General features: G+C 36.1%; 1 protein-coding gene across 2 annotated transcripts in view; it reads left to right on the top strand.

The window, feature by feature from the left end:
* STRN (striatin) overlaps window positions 1-12,189 on the top strand; it is a 100,391-nt gene extending 88,202 nt beyond the window's left edge. For both annotated transcript variants that reach the window (XM_047852469.1, XM_047852470.1), the window contains one exon: window positions 100-12,189. In XM_047852469.1, the coding sequence (XP_047708425.1) occupies window positions 100-269 (170 nt within the window). In that variant the 3' untranslated portion in view covers window positions 270-12,189. The remainder of the gene's footprint in view (window positions 1-99) is intronic.
* The last annotated feature ends 2,241 nt before the right edge of the window (window positions 12,190-14,430 follow it).

Below are 14,430 nucleotides of genomic sequence, written 5' to 3' on the forward strand. Positions count from 1 at the left end.
GGATTATTTATTTATCCTTACTATTTTCATGTTAATGTAATTTTTCCTTTCAATTTCTTTTTCTTTTCTTCTTCTTTTTTTTCTTTTCTTTTGATACAGGTCATGACTGTTCAATACGTTTATGGAACCTAGAAAGTAAGACGTGTATCCAAGAGTTTACAGCTCATCGGAAAAAGTTTGAAGAATCAATTCACGATGTAGCTTTCCACCCATCCAAATGCTATATAGCCAGTGCTGGGGCTGATGCACTGGCCAAAGTCTTTGTATGACACAATGCATCATCTTCACCTTCTAGCTCTTTATAAATAATCAACTGCACAAAAGAGATACAGAAGACCAGGGCAAGAAGCAACCTGTCCTGCCCTTTTGTTCTGCCGAAGGAGCACAGAGAACATTTGTTAAAGTATAGTTTTGCAATTCGTATACTGTTTTCTAAAACTAAGGTTTGTTCTGGTTGCTGCAAGCTCAGCTGAATCTGTGAGCCTGAAAACTGTTTCAAAATTTCCCCCAATAGGAGCTATTATTTCTGAGGTTGTTCTAATTCGCTAGGCAGGCCTGAGCGAACATAGGTTTAGCCTGTCCCTATTGAGTAAATAGGGCATGCTATAAGGGATAATTAAAAAGCTTGATGACTGGGAATGATAGAGGAAGAACAGAAATTTAGACCCAGTTCTCCCCTGAGAAATCTTGTTAACCACATTAGGTAGTCAAAACAGTAATCTTTACCATATCTGCTGTACTAACCCCGATGTGCATAATGAGCAGGCAGTGTCCAAATGAGTTTTTAATTTAGCTCTCCTTTCATCTGTGCACATAAAAGCACCTGGCAAAGCATTTTACCATTAGGGGAAAAAAAGAAATGCAATAATATGTTAAATATATTATTATTCAAAAATGCTAAACAAATATTTAGTTTGTAAGCAGATTTCTATATTGTATTACCTTTTTGAAAATAGATTTGGTAACATTGTAAAGTTAAGCTGTCAAAAACAGTCACCATTATCAATAGTCAGTAGAGTCTGCTTTTACTAAAGAATTTAACTTATTCAGGTTCAAGATTCTGTTTATTTTTAAGGGCAAGCAGGGCATATCTTGATAATTTCTATTAATTTTAAAATTCACTTTATTCATGTGATATTTCTAGTACCAGAGTGGTTATCTCATATTGATGAAATCTTACCTTTTAGTGGTTGAAAAGACGGAAGTTATCTGTGAGTACTTGTTTTTCAAAATCCACATAACCATGCTTCGGATGACCTCTTGCTTTTTCTTTGTCTCTCATATTCAAATTATCCGACACCTACCAAAAACAGTTTATAATTATGTTTTGACAGCCCAAAGGGTATGGTTAATGTCAGGCAACTGCTTTTGCAGTACTAAATAAAGCACCTGGTTTGTGCCCCAGAAGTCTTCCATTAATCTATCCAAGAAGAAGAGCCCGCTGGAAATCTGGATGGAAGAGTTCAGTGCATCCCTTGGTTAAAGAGTTTTCTCTTTACCTTCCCCTACCCCTCCATTCTCTAATTGGAGTACACAGCGTGTTTTAATAGGCAGTGTGTCAGTATTGTTTCTGTGGAAAACTGTCATAAAGGACCAGGGTTCCTTGAACTCACCTAGGTTCCTTGAGCTCACCTAGCCTGTGACCCACATGTGACCAGCTCTTAAGATTCCCATGACCCCACTCTTTGGACCTAGTGTCTTCACATTCTTTTGTTTGCCCCAAATGTCAGAGACCAGTGTAGAAATTAGGAATAAATTATTAATGCCCAACTTTTCAGCAAAATGTATATATAGTAGTTTTCATACTTAAAATCCATATCCATAAATGTTTTAATCTTTTAATATAATTCCTACATTCCTCTCCCAACATATTCCATTGTCGTAACAATGACACTTCTGATGATATGTATATTTACTCTGAAAAAGTATTCTGGTGGTGATATGGATAGTAATTGACAATTTTTCTTTAAAATGTCTGCTTTTCTGCCTCTAGAGTTTTGCAGCATACAAGCTAGATTTGCCTCGTTGATAGACAGATATACTTTAATATTTTGACACAGCTACCTTGTCATTTCATCTGTGCTTTGGTTCACAGTGGGCTCAAGGGACTCCTTTCTATAATCGAATGAATTGACCTGGACTTGAACTCCCAGGTGAATGTTTATATTCCCATGCAGATATAGAAGTCCACATTGTGTTTGGTTCATTCCTCTTTTTGGTTCTTCAGTGAGTAAAAAAAAATGGTGTTGCTAACCTAACATTTATATAAGTATACTGGAAAATCCAGTCGGGTGCCCTTACTTGGCATGTTTATGATGGACTAAGCTATTGTTTTACCACTTACTGCTTAAATTACCTCGCAAGGTCTCCAGTGCCTGCTTTACTTACATCACTGAAATTCTCAAAACCAAGAAAGTCTCTTTCCTTACGTTTTATACCTCCTGGTTGAAATTTCTCTCTTCGTGAGTGGAAAATGACCATGAGATAGGTAAACTGTGGTGCAGATGATGGAGCTTTGGAAGTTCTTTAGCCAGCCAGTGCCAGGCCATTGGAGACCCTAGACAGAAACAGATTCCTCTCCACTAGCACTGTGTGATCACAGCCTAGAAATGAGCCAAAGCTGTCTTCCAGCCAGAGAGAAGCATAGACATGTATCTGCTTTCCCCGCCAGCCTATCAGAAATTTAATCCCCCAAATGAACAAATTCAAGATTCACACAGTCATTGAAATGCTTTCATAGTGCTTGGTTTGTAAATATTTTGGGTGAAATGTATTGGGAGAGTATGAAAATCAGCAGGAGACATGGTCCCTGCCTTATTTTCATATGCTATGAATACATCTCTGGGACTTGCAGCACCCTTCTCAAAACCCAGATGTCATATGGAGCTCATTTGCTACTCGAACCCTAGACAGGTATTTAACATAAGTGATATAATGACCTTCAGTATTTTTCTATTGAACAAGTTTAGCGATTTTTGCCATTAAACAGATAATTAGTTATGCAAAGTATTTAGCTTTTATAATCATTTTAGTTATGACTAAAAGGGGGGAAATTATGCTGCATCACTGATAATGAACTTTGTGAAAAATTTTTGTTTATCTGACTTTCATTCCTTCAGTATTCTTGCTATAAATTTCTTTTGGAGATAATGATAAAGATTTATTTGAAAATGTCTAAAATGTATGTATATTTTATAAATATATATTATATATATTGTAGGAATATATATAATATATATAGACTATATATATTATATATATATTATATATATATATAAACCATAGGTGCATTTTACTGTTTTGTATTTTCATTCTTAGAGGTCGTGTACACCACAGGTAATGATGAGTATGATGAGTGTTGTGCTGTTTGCTTTTGCAGTATAATATATAGTTCTAAATGTTTCAATTACTGTATATACTATATTCATTATAGGCTAGCATGCTTGTTTTAAAGACTGTCATTCTAGTTTATTAAAATCTGAATGTAAGAAAACCTGGCTATTCAAATGTGAATTGAAAAATATTCCATTCTCAGTACTGAACTATTTCCATTGAACATTCAGGATTTTTTTTAACAAAACAGATATCATCAAGAAGGCAATAGCTAGAGAATGAGAGGTGCCTTTAAAATAAAATACAAATGCAGCCTTACAGTGAGGATGAGGATTGAGCTGGGGGGGGTGGGGGGGGGGCTATGGCAGAGAGAGATTGAGAGACAGAGAGAGAGTGAATGTGTGTGTGCGCGTGTGCGTGTGTGTTTGCCAGTCTGTGAAGATCCTGATTTGTGACCATCAATGTCTTTTCAGTGTATCTGCTCAACTTCTAGGATTTCAAGGGACATTTCATGCACTGTCTTCGTGCTCTTCTGAGCACCACGTGTACTTTCCAAGGATTTTGAATGTGAATTCCTAGAAATTTCAGTAGACAGGAAAATAACTATTCTTTCATGATAGTTAAGTTCAGGTAAAAGGAGAAATTATTGATTCACCAAAATTATGGGATCTTCTAATGTGGGCTAGGTAATTTTGTAAAAATGTAATTTTTAAAGGCTTACTTTTTTAGTACTTCATATATTTCCCTCTTACACAAGAGCATGCCATGAAATTCTTCTGTGATGAAGATCCAACTAGTAAAAATTATTTTTAGATTAAACACCTGAACTAGTTAAAATACCACCTAAGAATAGTGTTTAAATGGCATCTTTCATATCTACCTCGTTGTCATTGCTGCCATTTTAATGAAAGCAAATCTTTATGATCAGAAATGACTGGATGCAATTTCTCTGTTGGTGCTTTTCTCAGGCTTTGTCATTTAAGTTATATTGAACTAAGATGTCACAAATCAGATTGAAAGACTCAGAGTTTTGGTTTTCTTTTGAAAGAACTGCTTAAAATTTATCATCAGTGTTGATAGTGAGTGGATATAGTTCAACTCTGGTTAGTATACGTCTGTGATATTTTCAACCAAGAGCCAAACTGTTACTGAATTTACATGGAAAAAGAGCTCTAAGTACAGTTTTCTTCAGCTTACTTTATTCTTTGAAAGCTATTTCAAGGCTATTAAGTACATAATCATTAATTTTATGTACTCAGAAGTTGCCTTTGTTACTGTTACTTGTCTAGTTTTTTATATAATTGCAGTACTTTATGTGTTTGACACTGGGATTCAGGTTGTATAAAAGTAGTAGCTGACTGAAAATCATATGTATATTTTTGTGAAATGTATCAATTCCAGAAGTTCCTTTTAGGGGAAGGTCCAGAAAACATGTCCATCTTTAAAAACAAAGGACAGGTCATTGGTAAATGATTTGAATCATTTTTACTTTCAGCACTGGAAGCTTTTTAATTGGCCGTATCCATCATCTAGCTGGACCTCCATGTCAGTGTAAGGGACACCAGATTGACAAAGTATTTAGCAGATTGCATCAGTTTTGTTTTTGTTTTTCTGTTTTCGTTTTTTTTCTTAATCGGAAAAAAAAAAAACCCACAAAAAACAAAAACCAAAAAACTAATCTAGGCCAAACAGAGATCCCTAGATTCCACTTACTTATTCTAGCAGTATTCCTGAAGTGGTGCTTAGGGGTCAGAATTTTCTGGATCTTTGCTAGTTAAGCTTTAGATTTGATTTAACTGGGACCACATGGTTGCCATCCCTGTGATGCAAATTAGAAAGTTCATTTTAATTTAGATTAACTTTAATGTCTGCCTGGATTTTTAACAGGCTGTGAACCAGTGAGTGCCTTGTTAATGTAGAATGATTTTCCCTGGTTGTTAGCTCCTTTCTGAAAATGTCTCAGAGAATGGTATTTTAGTTGACTTGTACAGATCTGCTAAGTTCGGTATTATCAGCAGTCAGAAAGCCTTCAGTCTACCATGTACCTCCCTCCCTGCTTTCTTCTCATTGTTTGGCTGAAGTTTGCCTCTTGTGAGAAACAAATTCGACCCCCCTCTCCACACACTTTTTTCAATCCAGATTAAGAGGTATTCCCTACATGCATTCCAACTGTATGATCTAATATCTGTTTTTAGGAGGAACCACTTCTTTGTAATCCTGAAATCTACTTGTTACTTTACGTCCTTCTTAACTTCAGTTTACTAGAGCTGACTCCAGGGCATCATCAGTTTAGATTCCTACTAACTTCTTTTCTCCACCCCCCCACCCCCACCCCCTCCCCGCAACTGGTGGGCCCTGGACCAGATTGTTTGATCTTCAGGTATTTTTAAATTTAGTTATAATATCAATTAATGTAAATTAATCCAAATGCTAATTTTTGTGGTGCAAGAAGTTTCTTTTGTAAATTCAGGGTATGGATAAGCTAATTAAGATATCTTTATTTGGTGGCTCTAAGTGTATTATTTGTTTTTAAATAAAGTGTACAAATATAGATAATGTGCTATAGGTGTCTCATGAATTGAAATATTTTGGAATCTAGTGGATTTGCAGTTTATTATAAAATACTTTAATACAACTTGATTTTGTTTTTTCCAGTAGGGGTGGGGCAGAAGAGGCATGCAGAGGAATGAAGGAGTATTAGACAAAGTAGATGTGAGTCCAAAGTAATAAGCCAGTCTTAATTATTGATTTTGAGGAAGATAGAGAAATTTATCATTATAGAGTGTGAACCTTTGGAAAGCCAGTAAAATTAAAATACCCCATGAGATTGGATAATTGATACTTTCAGGGACACACATATATTTTTCAAGTGTTTAGTTATATATTTTTTAAAAATTACACATATATAAATTTAATGTGTTTTTATTTTTATTTATTTTTTTGTTTGGCTACTTAACAAACATAAGCCCTCCCCTCCCCCTTGCCTTTTCAGATCAACATTAGTTTTCAAGAGCTCTCTCTGCCCACAGCTCACAGTCTCTTTGTTCCAATCTGAAGCCACCATACTATGTGGAATCTGAAAGTGTCCTTGAAACTATCTGCCGTTCTCTGATGTTTTTGTATTCTGCTGTAGTGATGAGTTTATATCCTTTAGCACGTACACATTCTTCAGCAGCGTCAGAAATACCCCTTTTTGTGCCTTTTAATGAGAACTGAGACATTGCCGGAGTAATTTTTGAGTAATCTAGTACAGAAGGCTAGGAAGATGCCAAAAGTTTTTTCATGGATTAACGGGCCCTCTGGGGTGCCCCAGAGTGTTCCTCTGACCTGCATTGGGTTCCCCAAGACCATCACCGAGGTTTTGAGGGGCCCCAGAGATGTTCTGGCACTTAGGATAGTCCCCAGGAACACTAGGAATCTAGCAGCGCCATGTAACTCAAACACTGTGGCTATGAAGTGCCCCTCCACTTGTTCCTTATTAGTTAACACCTGTTGCTTACAGTGATCGGGATACTCTGATTTTATGGGAATCACTGGTATGCACCTCTAAAAATTAGAAACCCTGTCTTCTGGAACACTAACTTAGTATAGTTTGTATACTTTCAAAACCACAGAATTCAAAGTTCACCAACCACAAAATGACTCACTTTGCATTTCACTTAGATCCTACAACCCCAAGTCCTTTCTCCATCCTAGTGGTTTAATTAAGGGTACTGGTGGTTTTAGTCAGACTTGAAGAAGGATCTATTTGAGTGAACAAAATCTGCAATATCCTGCTAACAGGAAGGGCCTATTTTGTAGAAAATTCCCTTGTCCTCGATGATTTAGCCATTCACCTTACATTGCAGGCTGGTCCAGATGCTAACTCTGCATTGACTTTCCCTGTGTGCCTCTTTAAAGATATAATTAATCCAGTAATGTAAAGGAGAACCCACCATAAAACATCTGTTAAATAGCACTTGGAGCACTGGAATGAGTATGGCTAATTCATGTGCCACAGTTTTCTGTGCTCTCATAAACTGCAGTGTATATACCAGGTTCCCAATCTCTAACCTCAAACCACAGATATTTTTGAATTACCTCATATAATAGCATCACCAAGTTAAGGGTAATGGTAAGGGAAACCCATCATTTACAAATGAAATTTCCCAAACTGAAAAACTTTCTTTAATTAAACACTGCATGGAATGCAAAAATTTTATGTTTAGTATGAGTTGTAAAAACAAGGAGTTTGTGACTTGTGTAAGATGTGCTGAAATGTTAAAGTACACTGACATCTAGCTATTTTCTGAGTGAAATGGACCAAGGCAGTAGTTTTTCATAAGTAAGATTAACTTACTTAGAGCAAAAGAAATCTCATCAGAAAGTTGACTTTGGGTGCTGGCTAACTTGGGTGAGAGTGTGGGGGAAAACTACCGTACCAAGAAGGAAAAGCCACCAGCCCTGCCATCTGGGCCCACCACCCATTGGCTCCCTTTTTTCTTTAAATGACTTGGAACGATGACCTCTAAGATCTTTTGACCTCTAAAAGTGAATGGTTCCAATTCTGCCTTGTCATTGCTCCCTGTTACCTAAATGAAAGATTTTTAGGAAGTACATCAAAAGTATTCTAGAGCTCCCAGGTAAAGTGTCAGCATAGCTTTTATTATATTTTAGGAAGCCATATTAACATAGACCCAAGTATGTTGTGCCACTTGTATATGTCAGAATGACGACCAGAAATGTAAAAATGAGGCCTCTCATGAGGCCAAGTGATAATCCCATGAAAAGATCAGAAAGTCATTTTTGTAGGATGAGTTGTTTTGAGTGATTTTACTATGCTTTCAAAACCATTTAAAAATATATTTGCATGTTTCTCTACAGACTTGAGCCCATATATTTCAGAATATCCTGTTGGTGGAATAATTTTATTCAGTGTGTATTTTAGAAAAAGAATTCAATGGTCTCACATCTTTTGACAGTTATTAATGATCAAACTCCTGACACTCCCTCCCCTTTTCCTCCCCTCCCCGCTGGAACTCATTGGTATGTAGACCAGTAGCATATGTCTCCATGTTTTGGCTGCCTGGAAAAACAGCATGTTGTATAGTTTTCAGATAAACATGGAGCCTTGTATATTTGATACATGTCAAAATGATAGTGAATATCATGTGAATAATGTTAATTAGCAGTGTCCCCTCAGCTAACAACATTAAGGTTAGATTCTGCCAATTACCATTCAGGAGTTTTGAAAGTATGCACATTGAGCTAAAATACCACTTAATTCATTTAAATGGAAACTTTATTTTTCAGTGAAACAGTACGTGTTCAGTTTCCTTGTAGATCTCAGGGTCAGAAGAAATCAGGCTTTCTCCCAACTCTAAAACATTCAGGCTTTCTTTTATTCATTTTGGTCAGCCTTTTAAATAAGCAAGACAATAAACTCCTATTTCTCATATCCTACTATACTTGGGAATACACATCTAATGATTCCAATTAAGAAAAAATAAACCCTGCAAGCAGGCTTCCCCCCACCCCCCACCCCCCCGTCTTTAGGAACATCATTGCTTTCTGGAGGAGAAATTATTTTACTTCAGAAAATGAAGGTGAGAGATCCATGCAGTTTTGTCTCCTTGATATATGCAAGTTATGTACAGCTTTCCTCTGCAGAAAAACACAAATTTTATTTTGTATGATTTTTAAAAGTTATTTTGGAAGTACAAAAATCAGCAAGGAAGATGTGATAAGTTTATTTTATATACTGTCTTTCAAAATCTTAGATTTTTTGTGTTGCATGGGAAGCATGTAGTGATGAATTTTATTATGAATGCCTGGTTTCCACCCCATCCTCAACTCACATTTTACATATTATGTATTGCTCAGTGTCACGTAACTAAAACAGGTAAATGATTGCTTCAGTCTCTATAAGCTCATTTGTTTTTCTTATATTCTGCTTAGCACCTCTCCTGATTCCTTCCCATATAAAAAGTACTCAAATACTATCTGTGGGTTGAGAAATTAGAAAGCACATTTTCAAAACTCTAAATCTATCCAGATCTTCAAAAACAAATAAATCATCCCTGCAGGTTCCTAGCCGATCGCAGATATATTTAGATCTGTGAGGCTGATCCTAAGATTGAGGTCTGTATCCTAACTGAGGAGGAATTTGGATCTCACCTGGAAGGTGGCAGCAGAATGGCCAAGACACCACCCTCCTGCACACTTCCAGTCCTGCCTACGGAATTAAGCAGAGCATGTGGGGGACAAGGACATGTGTCTGAACACTGTTAATGGTGCATCTTCTTTCCCTAACCTCTCTAGCACCAACCCACTGGCCTTTGATCTCTTGTGGGGCAGCTCCTCCAGTCTGGAACTTAAACCTGCCGGGACTGTCTTGGGCCCAGGCCAGATCCACCACCCTTTCCTTGCAACCCTCAGAAGGTCCAGCTATTCCTAACTGGCTGTTTTTTTCCCCAAAGAAGTAGGAAGTACCTCCCAGTAGAAGATTGTCAAGAAAGGCATTCCTCTGGGGGAACTTGCCTTGGATTTGAAGAATCTAGGACAAATCCCTCGGGATGTTTTCAGGGCTGCTTTTTGCCTAGAAGATTTGATGGTAATTATCTAAACGTTTATTAACTCTCCTGGGACCGAGCTCTGTGTTGTCTTGCTTTGCAGCTACCATTCCACCAAGGCCCAAGTGGCTTGCAGCCTTGAGCTGAAAAGCTGAATTGCTTCAGGAGCAAAATAGTCAACAAGTTAGAGACAGACTATATTTTAACAATCAAATGACTTTTAAATCATTAAGAGAATCATCAGAAGAGTAGTGAATTGAATTTTTCACATTTCCATTTCTAAAGGCTTATTATAAATAAAATTGAGTGTGAAATGTTCAATTAAATCTCAAAATAATGTTAAACCTATATATTATGTAAGAACTATTAGCTCTTCAAATTATTAAAAGAGGATTATTTTAAGATCAATCCAGGACAAAGGAAAGAACAGGATTTTGACCTGGACACAGGACATTGTCGGTGAAACTTTAGTGAGACTAACTCTTATGAATTGGTTTCTCATCTATGAAAAGGGGATTATACATCTGCCTGATAGATTGGTTTGAGAAAAGAGATAAAAACACCTGATAAAATGTTGGGCAGTCTTAAGCATCCAACAAATAATTATTCACACCCTGAGTTCAGACTTCTTGTCCATGTAATTCTGTCACACTCCTGGTAACTTCTAGAATATCAGAGTTTTAGGAGAAATGAGGTTAAAATGAACATCAAGAGTAGCCCTAAAGAAGAAGTTACTCCTAAAATATTACTTTCCTCAATATTTGAGTGCCTGCTGTGTGTCAGTCAGTTCGAGGTGCTGACATTCAGCAGTAGACAAAGTCCTTTACCTGATACAGCTTACGTTCCAGTTGGGAGGAACAAATAATATCAATAAAAAATATCGAATATTGGTGATAAGTGCTAAAAGGAAAGGAGATGGGTGTTTCACAGATGTAAATAGGGGTACAATTTAAATTACTGCAATTAACGAAAAGAGAAACAAGGTGCATGTGGCTGGCTCAGTTGGAAGAGCATGCGACTCTTGATCTCCAGGTCATGAGTTCGAGCCCCATGTTGGCTGTAGAGATTACTTAATTAAAAAAAAAAAAAAAGCAACAAGTGAAGTAATGAAGAGACATAATGGCAGAACTCATACCCCACCATACCATTCCACTCCCACCCCATCTTGTAACAGCCCGATCTATGTATCCCTATTTTTGTTCATCCAGATAGGTGTACACAAATACTACACAGGGTTTTGTCTTACTCTACATGTTCTCTGCAACTTGCTTTTAAAATTTAATGTGTATTTTGAGCACCTTCAAGTCCATACATAGACTTCTTTTAAATTCCTTAATCTACACACACACACTCTCGGGTAAATGAAATGAGATTTTTTTTGGTGCGTCTGTTTGCTGTAAATAAGTGGGATAACACATACCCTCTGCATCTTTTCTCATCCAAAAATGTGTGATGGAAATCCCTCCAAGTCTGTCTCATAGCTGTTATTTCATTCTTCTGAATGCTGTATAATACTCTATGATGATGACTTAAACTTCTTCTCTAATTAATGGACATTTACTTTGCTACCGGATTTTCACTATTATGGTAACTATGCCTGTGCACATACTCATGACCATGATGGTGTCACTTCTGTGGAGTAGATTGCCTGCAGTAGGATTTCTGGTTGACAGCTACATAGATTTAAATTTTTTAAATAACTATTGACAGATTATTTCCCAAAAAGGCTGGAGCAATTTATATCTTCATCAGTAAATGTACAGTATAAAAATTACCCATGCCCTTCATCCCCACTAGGGATGTTGTATCATTTAAAAAAATAATAGAAGAAAAAAAAAGACTGGTGGTGTGTATAATGATTTCTCAGTATTACTTTATTTGCATTTTACCTAATTATTGTAAATCTGCATAACTTTTCATATGTTCTTTGGTTATTTGGGTTTCACTCATAATTAAATTACCTTTTGTATTTTCTATTACTGTATAACCGATTAGCACCAATTTAGCAGCTTAAAGTGATACCTGTTTATTATCTCACAGTTATATGGGTTAGAACTTCAATCAGGCTTGACTGGGCTCTTTGTTTACTGTCTGATAAGGCTGAAATGAAGGTGGGTGCCAGTCTGAGCTCTTAACTGAAGGATCTGGGGAAGAATTCACTTCCATGCTCATTCATGTTGTTGGCAGAATCTGAATCCTTAAAACTGTAGGACGGTTGTAGATGGAGGGCTCTGTTTTCTTGCAGGCTGTCAGCCAGAGGTTGATCTCAGCTTTTAGACGTTACTCTCCAGTCCTTGTACATGACCCCTCCCACCTTCCAAGTTAGCAAGGATTCATCAAGATCCTTCTCATGCTTGACTTTCTCTGCTTTTTCTTCTGCAAGCCAGAGAAAACTCTGCTTTTAAAGGACTTATGTACCTAGGGTGAACCCACCCAGATAATTTCTGTATGTTAAGGTCTACTGGTTCGTAACCTTAATTAAGTCTACAGACTCCCTTTGCTGTGTAAATGTAGCATTATCATGGGAGGAACATCAGGGTGAAAGATTATGGGGGCCATCTTAGAATTCTGCCCTACCACAAATCTTCATATTTTTATTTATATCTTTATATTTGTGTCCATGTTTCTATTGTGTTTGCCTTTTTATTTAGTTTGTAGGGGGTTTTTGTATATTACATATATTAAGCCTTCCTACTTTTGGTTGCAAATAGTTTTACCAACTCATTTATAAGTTGTCTATTGACCACTAATATTATTAAGTACTTTTTCCACAGAAAACTTAGCCATTTGGATTTCCCTCTTAAGGTGAATTGCATATTTGTATTTTTTAATTCACATTTAAAATTTTTACTCATTTTTTCATTTACTTGATTTTTTATTAACATTTTGCCCATATGTGCACTGTCTTTTAAAAAAATTTTAAGCACTCTTTCAATCATTATATGTAAATGCTTCATCATATTATTTGCAAATTTTCTCCAAATCTGTCGTCATTTACCATATTTATAATACATTTTCCCATTAAAAACTTTATATTAGTATATACTCAAGTATATTAATTTACGAAATGTGAACACTTGTAAATACATAAAAATTTCAAAGTATTCTGTATTGATTAAGGCCTTCACTTCTGGGTGATGTGTGTAGTCTCCTAGAATGTCTTCTACATTTCATTTTTGTTGTTAGTGTTTTTTCACATTGTTTTTACTCCATTTGGAATTTGGTTTTGTATAGAACGCCAGCTATGGACCCAACTCTCCTTTCTTCCACGTGGGTTGCCAGTTGTCCCAGCACTTTTTATTAAATTATCCTTTAACAATGAAATGAAATACCAACTTTGTCATATATTAAATTTTCATATATAATGAGATTTCTCAGTATACTGTGCTGTTTCACTTATAGTACTCTTTATATGTGGCAATATCACACTGATTTAATTACAGTGGCTTTATGTATAGTCATACAGTGGCTTCATAAAATGGTCAGGCAGAACTTTTTCCCACCCCACGGTCCTGCATACTGTTCTTTTTACTACCTTTCTTGGCTATTATCAGGCATTTCAAGTTTGTGATCATTTTATCCAATTAGGGGTTGAAATTCCATTAAATTTAAAAATTAATTTGGGGAAATTTGACATATGATATTGTCTTCTGTTTTTATTTTTATTTTTAAATTTAATTTATTTTTGATAGAGAGAGACAGAGCACAAGTGGGGGAGGGGCAGAGAGAGAAGGAGACACAGAATCCAAAGCAGGCTCCAGGCTCTGAGCTGTCAGCACAGAGCCTGATGCGGGGCCAGAACCCACAAATTGTGAGATCATGACCTGAGCCAAAGTTGGACGCTCAGCTGACTGAGCCACCCAGGCTCCCCGCCATATGATATTGTCTTCTAAGAACTAACAAAATTATATCATTTTCTGTTTGCTCAGATCTTGTCTATATCATTAGTATGATTAAGATTTGAGAGTTTTCTTCACTTAAGCCCTATGTCTTTTTTTTACTAAATGTAGTCTTGTTCCTTGGTTTTTTGGTCATTATTAAGAACAGATTTTTTTCCCCATTTTCATTTCTAAAGGCTTATTACAAATAAAAAACCTATTTTTTTTCCTGTGTGCTTAAACCTTATATGTAACAAATTTATTATATATACTTACTAAATTTTCTCATGAAGTTTTCACTAGTCTCTTGGGACTTTTAGAAATATAATGATGATACAAATATTATGATACACGAAATCACAAAAATAACTCGTTTTTTTTTTTAATATTTGAAATATTCTTTTCCTCTAGAATCTTTAATGTCTAGAAACTCTATTATAGTGTTGAATGGTAATGGTGATAGCCAGCACCTCTGTCACGGATTTTAATTGAAGTAGTTTATTGAGCTGTTTCGAATATTCATGTTGCTATTTGGTAAATAATCTTATCTAAACAAATTCTTGTTTTACCAAGACATTTTATCAGAAAATGCTACTGAATTTTGTCAAATGCCTTTTCAGCCTTTTTTGATGTGGTTTTGTGTTAGTCTTCTTTAATCTGTTGACTAC

The sequence above is a fragment of the Prionailurus viverrinus genome, chromosome A3 (assembly GCF_022837055.1).
Source record: "Prionailurus viverrinus isolate Anna chromosome A3, UM_Priviv_1.0, whole genome shotgun sequence".
Taxonomy (NCBI): domain Eukaryota; kingdom Metazoa; phylum Chordata; class Mammalia; order Carnivora; family Felidae; genus Prionailurus; species Prionailurus viverrinus.